We start from the raw sequence: 7577 nt of genomic DNA, 5'->3' as shown, positions 1-7577 counted from the left end.
TATGTTCACTTCGATCTACCCCCAAAAGAAATCAATTTAAGGCTGTTTGATTTTACCATGAATTGGGAACTGGAAATCTTGCTAATATTCTTAAAATGGGCTGTGAATAATGTTCACTTCGATCTATCAACAAAAGCTATATCTTTACATGCATTTGTTCGTGGATCTTTTCACTGGCTCAAGTTTAATTTACTTGCTAGTGCTATGGACAGCAAGCGATTAGCAGAAATATTGCCTCCTTTTCATGGTGATATGGGGACAGTATACTGGTGTTTTCGAGACTCAAATGATTTCTGATGCTGTGGAGATTGATCATCGGATATCGTGGCAGGCCTTGCATGGTGTTAATGGCCATTATGAAGGCTATGGAACCTTCATGGTCTATTGCTAAATCAAGACGAAATGGCTGCTTCATATAATAACTCGTTATCCTCAGCACTTGACTGGTTTAAGCACTTCGATACAAGATACGAACCTGTCCGACTGTTCATGATCGGATAAAACACAGCACAGAGATTGTTGGTCACAAAAGAAATCAAATGTGTTCCCCAGGTTGCAATCTTGAACCCTGAAAATTAACCATGAAAATTTTTTATTTGAGATTGGCAAATAAGTTCCCTCCACCAATGTAGTGCGGGTCAGTTATACAGTAGTAGCACCTAAATTCAAAAGACACTATCGTCTATTGCTCTTCCCAGAAATGCTAGAAACTATGACCCTGGTTTCTGGAATTAATGTAAAATGATCAGCAGAAGACCAAGTATCAAAACCTAATTTCATTAAAACTATGTCTTGCAAGAACTCACCAGCAGGCAAACACATCTGCATTCCTCAGTTCCGTTGCATTTGGAGATCTTAAGTTTCAACTTCTGTCTTGTCCTCGAAAATTCAAACCATCCAGGGAAAAGTAAATCAACTTGGAATGTCTCACTACCCTTCTTGAGAAAGCCGAACAGAGGCATCACGAATCATATCAACTAGCTCTTCATTCAGTGCTTCAAGATCACCCGTGTGGCATAGTTGACGATAGAAAGGGGCAAGGTAATTTGCAGCAACTTCAGCCAATTTCCAAAGAGACAACTCTGAAGCAATTTTGATTATTTTAATAGACAGCTGTCTGGCTGAATCCAGACAAGATACAATCACTTTGTAGCTGATATCCTGAATATCTTCCAAAAACCAGAATTCAGCTAGCCAGCAAAGCTCCAGATATTGTTGCAGCTGATGTAGCTTTTCCTCATCATCCATATTATCCCATAAACAACCAGATGGAGGTTTAGGCAACTCATCAGTGTAGAACCAGTTCACTAGCTTAATCATTGCCTCCCAACTGACAGGAACCTCTATGGTTTGGGAGCGACTGTATGCATAAATAACATGAGAAATGTCACAAAAAACAGAAAAATAAAAAAAATCCAAAGCAATGAAATTGGAGAGCAGGAATGTCAGTTGTCAATTAATCATAGAAAAGAAAGACTTCTAAAACTACTATTTCAGAGATTGTTTATTATAATATGAATACCAGTTTCAAAAAGACTTGCAAGAAAGCTAAACAAGCTAGGTCACTACATGAAATCTCCATTACCCAGTACTTGTCCACCATAGGGGAATACTTGTACGATAAATATCCCCCTATTTTAACATGCAGCGGACAGCTATGTCCTGCACACACACATATGCCCTTGGATTACCTAGACTCTTCCAATCTCACCACAGAGCACCCACTTTCCCCAAATACAAGATAAGTTGGACAATAAGAAAATAAAATAGTAAGCTGCCTAGCAAATTATTTATCAAAGCTGCATACAATAAGATGCAGACAAACCCTTCACGTTGTATTATGAGTTTCAACTTTTTCAATCAATTAAATGAACCAACAAACTAGTGTGAGAATGAAGTTCTATACTCAAAACACTAATGTATGTACCTCTCTCGCATGCCTGATTGAAACAAAGCCCGCAAATAATCACAACTAGATGACAATACAACTTTGTGAGCATGCATGTGCGGCAATGACAGGGAGCACATTCTACATTTCCAGCAGATTGATTCAGTTTCTTTTGGCTTCAAGATGATGTCCCTAAAATCAGAGACAAACTGAATTACCACCAACAGCTCCAAAAGATTAGCCACATGAAGGTAGCAAACACAATACAGATTCACCTAAAAACTTCTATTCCAATATTACAAATTTAGTCAAACATCCTATCAACTAGGATGCATATAACAAATAAACTGTAGAATTTAAAACCATAAATCCCATGCAATAGAAGATTCACAATAACAGGAGGAATGAGCAGAAAAGCCCTTTCTGCATTGGGGAACTCTTCCTTTGACTTGGATGGACAGGCTAGAAAACTTATGGGAAAGAGTCTCACACACGAGGTCCATAAGCATATATCTCATATTAACTATCCATCAAGGGTATAGCACGCTATCTAGTTTTGCTGGAAAGCAGTTTGGTGCTGTTAGAAAAGAATTAAACATGAGAAAAAGGCAATGATTTTCTGTTGAGCTCCATCTATTCTTCTAATTGTAGACTATAAAAGAGATCCAACTAACCACTGGGAAAAATAGTTTGTGGAGCTTACAATTTACCATCTCATGATATAAAAAATTATTATCTCACAAGTCTAGAACATACAGTGTAATCCTAGAATATACATGTACACCCATCATTGCTTAGCTAGATATAAATGGCAGGAACAAGTACATGCTAAACTACAAACCTGAACACAGATTTGACAACAAAAAAAATGAAACAAGTCGAAAAAAAAAAAAAAAAGAAGAATAAAATAACAAAAATGAAACAAGTAGAAATAAAAAAAATAAAAAAAATAAAAATAAGAAGAATAAAATAACACAAGGACATGAGAAAAAAGGGAAGGAAATAAAGAAGAAAAAATAAAAGCCATTTTGGAAAACATCTATGATTTTTCTCTCGTATGTGCCTAGGTGAAGGATGAATTCCAACTAATTGCACAAAAAGCAAGTTAAAATCAGAGAATGGTAATATAAAAACCTGACACTGAAAGCCAAACTATCACAACTGCTGTGTACACTGAACAAATGCAAACTAGAGGGCGCCTTGGAAAGGAAAAGGCCCAAAGGTGCCAGCTCAATTACCCTTCTAAAGTATCACGTATCATTTCAAGAGACCTTAGTGAACAAAAATGTAAAAGGATAAGACACGCTGATCCAACACAATGAAAAATGTCCTTAGGCACAAATCAAGAAGCAAACCATACGAAAAGTGATGCCCAGTTGGTGCAAGAGCAGGGGTAAGATCATAGATGGGGAAAAGAGTGCCCCACTTTGGACGTCTTCTGCCAAGCATTGTTGATAGAGGTTGCAAACGACAATGTTTAGCAAGAATCTTCAATTTCTTCACATGCTCATCACTGGAATGCAGATATCCTAAGTAAACAAATTCCAACAACTTGGACAGTGCCTGGTTATCAACGTGTGAAGATAAGCGAATATCTTTCTTAAACTTTCCATACTGCTTATCTACAGCACATCTTCCAGAAGAACCATCAGATGCTTTCTCATCACGAGATAATTCTTCAGGAGGGAGCAGTGATGGACATCGAATGGCAAGAACGACACCATGAACACTCATAGACTCCCCTTTTGCAAGGATGATTCGTGTATCTGCAAATTCATTCTCATCAAGTGCCTTCCCTATACGCCTCCCAAGTTTACAAGGAAAACCATAAAATCCAAAGTAACTTAGAATGTATGCAGCATTCCATTTCAGCCCTAGAGCAGAGTTGTCACTGCAAATCTCCTGAAGCATTCTAACAAACTGAGCTTCAGTATATTCCACCTGGCCAGAAAAAATGTCAACGTTTTTGCTTATAGATCCATAGTGTAGTAACTCAGCTAGCCCCCACAGCCCATACAATAAAAGTATGTCATTGCCTTCCCAGTCTTCCTCACACACCCAGCAACAAAGCCTCTGACTGAATATATTATGCAAATGAGGAGCAAAGCTCAGCCTTCCTATATGGACATCATTGCTTAGGCACCACTTTATAAAAGCCAGTAGTGTCTTTACTCCTCCACTTTTAACAATGTAACTTCGGTACCAGGCCAAACAAGCACAGCATGTCAAAGCCACCAAGTTTATGCCAGTTTGAAGCATATCTGGTATTCCAAAATTATCCCTTGTCAATGTAAAATTGAGAATGCGCAATGAGTGTTTCAAAGATTCCTTGCCAGTTGGCTTTAGAATTTCAGACAGCATAGACCTGGCTTTTGATGCAATGTATTTGCAGGGAGAATAAATCATCATTAGAACTGCCCTTGATGCTGATTCACTTCTGAGTGTCTCGGACAGATCACTTTGGCATATTTGCCATCCTTTACGAACTGAATCCGTAAAAGTTAAGCTATCAAAGGAATATGCAATAAAAAAGAAACACTAATCAGTAACTAGGAGAAAGGGGTCCAGAACACAAAGGTTCATCACTAGGATATTAAAAATCTACTTGACTCCAGGAAAACAAGGCCAGTTTAGAAGATATGAGCAGTATATTACCATGCACATCTAATAAGCATATCAATGTGAAGTTCATGACTATGAATGTTGGGGTTGAAATCTTCCCTACAGTATATTGCCAGCCATCCAAGAATATCCCACATGTATGGCCTCAAAACAAGAAGAACATCAGCATTGAGAGCCTCCTGTGCTTCAGACATCTGTTCTTCAAGTGTCAAAAGGTGTACAGACTGTCCATTCTGAAACTTTTCAAGAAGAAGATCAAGTAGGACCTTGTCAATTCCTTTCTTCCAAAAATAATCATGATGTTCCCCATCCCAGCGAATTATAAGAGCCAAGCGACAAGCTTCCACTAACAAAGACATCTGGTCATTTGCAATCTTCCCTGAGCTCAAGGTCCATCCAGTCATTCCATCAATTATAGCTTTAACAATAGGCTCACAGCATAAGCTCAGCATTTTTAAACATCCCTGTTTATTTGTCTGGGCAATAGATGATGCACAATAACTTACAAACTGTTAACATGTCTCAATTAGACATCTTCGCAGCATAGGCTCAGCATTTTTAAACATCCCTCTTTATTTGTCTGGGCAATAGACGATGCACAATAACTTACACACTGTTAACATGTCTCAATTAGACATCTTGTGAAAGAACAGTTTACAATTATTACCGCTAAGCGTTGGGCAAGTCTAAATCCTTCCATCTGAACAGAAAGAGGGCGGGATCTACCCATGCAGAGTACCATCATTTGCAGAAGGGCTTCCCCATTTTGAAGAAGCTTCATGGCCCCATTACCACATAGAGCTGGCATACAAATCAAGAGTAGTTGTTTAACAATTTTGAGCCTAATAGAATTCATAAAGAAGAACTCAGTGCATATGATTATACCTATCCCTGAATATAACTTCAAAAGTGCAACCTTAATGGAAACATCAGGATTTTCATGCATAGCCTCTAGAACTTCCATCAATTTAGTATCATTCCAGACAGAGAACCGAGAAGCAGACCACTTTTGCAGTATTGTACTCAAAAGAGAAGCCATCTCTTGAAAATATTCAGTAGACATAGGACCACCAGAAAATTCCCGTATACCTCTAACAATAAGGAAAACAGTTTTTGTTTCACTCAGAATCTCCCAAACAATTTTCTCCCTGGTTGCACTCAGATTTGAGAGAATCATATTCAAAGCAGTGGCACAAGCAATTGAGACTTCCATTCGACAGGAAGATAGCACAGATGCTAAAGGATGAACCAGATACAATGAATACGGTTGCAGTATTGAATTGGGTATAATGCGGATCAACTTTACAACCACGTTTGCTGCTATACTCAAAACAGCCTCACTTTTATGCTGAAGAATCCATACCAATGCCCAAACTATATCGGCCACAGAATCCTGAAAATTGAAGGCAAAAGATAGATGCACTAACGTATAAACTATCATTATTGATCATTACCTTTACCTAAGTGAGAGATAATACCACAGACATGCAATATAAAAATACCTTTGCAAGTCCCATCAAATATCATCCAAAAGCTCCTTGTTCCCTAATGAATAACGCTAGAGATACCAACACTCTCACTAACTAACAGCTTACAAATGTTACTTCATCAAAAAATTTAATTCCAATTAATCATAATACATATTCGAAGTGATAAGAACCGCATTACCATACAAGTTAAGATTCAGGTTTTGGTGGAAAGAATTAGTATATTTAGTTTACTGTTTCTTAATACACCATTGTAAGTCAACGAAATGATCCTCTTAAAATTTCAAAAGCAAAAGAAAGATACTCAGCACATAAAATTTTTAATCAACACGGAAGATATGCATAACAGCTGATAAATCTTAATCAATTGGATTATAATTAAATAAAACCAGCACATCAATAAATAGCTATGCTCGGAATTAGATCGAAACAAATCTGCATTCGCCAGCGCATATGTTTTGGATTTTTAAGTGTGACTGATAACAACAAAAACAACAACACCACCGATAACAACAGCAAAAACAACAACAGCAAAAACAACACCGATAACAACAACAACACCACCACCGATAACAACAGCAAAAACAACACTGATAACAACAACAACTTCACTGTAAGAAAACAACCTCAATTAGAACAAGAATCATAGTAATTATGTTTGTTACCTTAACAAGAGGATGATGTAAAGTGTCTGGCGAGGCAGACTCAATGAAGGAAGAAATGGAACGGACGACATGCCGTTGGATTTCAATATCTGTACACTTCCATTTCCTCTCTTTTCCTTCAGAATATCTGTCAATTTTTAAACACAAAATTGATTCATAATCAAAACCTAAAAATAACCTAAAATTAAAATTAAAAAGAACAGACCTGGTACCGAGGTTGAGAGCATGATAGAGACGTTGATGGAGTGTGAACATATGACCGCTTATGCCTCTGTTGTTCTCTGTCGCCGCCGCTGCTTGTTTTGAAGATCTCATTTTGTTTTTGTTTTTGAAAACAAAGATGTAAAATTTAGAGAGAATAAATAGATAAATAAATTACAGTGAATTTGTGGGTTTTCTTTTTGTTTTTAATGATGATTTAGCTGCTTGCTGCAATGCAATGTCATACTCATAGTTAGCCGGCAGAAAACACCGACCACCGCCGCAACTTGCTTCGCGTAAGTCGTCACCACTCTGTCCTTTTTTATCTTTTTTCTTCTCCTACAAGTCTCCTCAAAAATAGCTTCTTTTTTTTTTTCTAATTTATTTTACTTTTGATCAGTCTCTAAAAAATCGACAAACAAATTCATATATAAGAAGGAAGTTTAGTGATTAAGATGAAAAGGGTGGGTGTAAGCATTAAAAAATATAATTAGAATTATTGACACAAACGTTAAGAAATATAAATTAATTTTAATATATTGATATTAAAAATAATTTTTTAAAAAAAATAAAAATAATTTTTTAATATATTTATAATTAAAAAATATTTTAAAATATTTATATATGATTCAAATAATGTGATATTTATTATTATTATTATTGATTTGCCAAAATCGAGATTGGATTTGTTTTAAATAAATTAGAATTAAATGG

The 7577-nt window shown here is 36.5% G+C and overlaps 1 protein-coding gene across 6 annotated transcripts; it reads right to left on the bottom strand.

The window, feature by feature from the left end:
- Nucleotides 1-392: 392 nt before the first annotated feature.
- On the bottom strand, nucleotides 393-7265 carry LOC105135094 (BTB/POZ domain-containing protein). Of its 6 annotated transcripts, XM_011039803.1 has the most exons (9): nucleotides 6868-7263; nucleotides 6663-6789; nucleotides 5396-5903; nucleotides 5178-5311; nucleotides 4544-4986; nucleotides 3249-4394; nucleotides 1928-2080; nucleotides 807-1360; nucleotides 393-568 (listed from the first exon to the last, which is right to left on the bottom strand). In XM_011039803.1, exons 1-8 carry the CDS (start codon nucleotides 6975-6977, stop codon nucleotides 931-933), a joined length of 3051 nt encoding a protein of 1016 aa, XP_011038105.1. In that variant the 5' UTR covers nucleotides 6978-7263; the 3' UTR covers nucleotides 393-568; nucleotides 807-930. The 6 variants fall into 6 exon arrangements, with proteins under 6 accessions (XP_011038105.1, XP_011038102.1, XP_011038104.1 ...); XM_011039800.1 differs by having other exon boundaries at nucleotides 5178-5903; nucleotides 6868-7264; XM_011039802.1 differs by lacking the exon at nucleotides 393-568 and adding an exon at nucleotides 622-725 and having other exon boundaries at nucleotides 5178-5903; nucleotides 6868-7264.
- Nucleotides 7266-7577: the final 312 nt, after the last annotated feature.

The sequence above is a fragment of the Populus euphratica genome, unplaced genomic scaffold (genome assembly GCF_000495115.2).
Source record: "Populus euphratica unplaced genomic scaffold, PopEup_1.0 scaffold172.1, whole genome shotgun sequence".
Lineage (NCBI taxonomy): Eukaryota > Viridiplantae > Streptophyta > Magnoliopsida > Malpighiales > Salicaceae > Populus > Populus euphratica.
Note: the sequence above shows the minus strand (reverse complement) of the source record. Positions and strands in the feature narration are given on the sequence as shown.

Bases quoted from the DNA above. Each gene is read 5' to 3' on its own strand.
- LOC105135094 (XM_011039800.1), bottom strand. From the start codon at position 6,977: ATGAGATCTTCAAAACAAGCAGCGGCGGCGACAGAGAACAACAGAGGC. The intron at 6,790-6,867 runs GTCTGTTCTTTT...AAAAATTGACAG, and splicing joins GCTCTCAACCTCGGTACCAG to ATATTCTGAAGGAAAAGAGA. The intron at 4,395-4,543 runs GTAATATACTGC...TTCCTTTGATAG, and splicing joins ATGCTTATTAGATGTGCATG to CTTAACTTTTACGGATTCAG.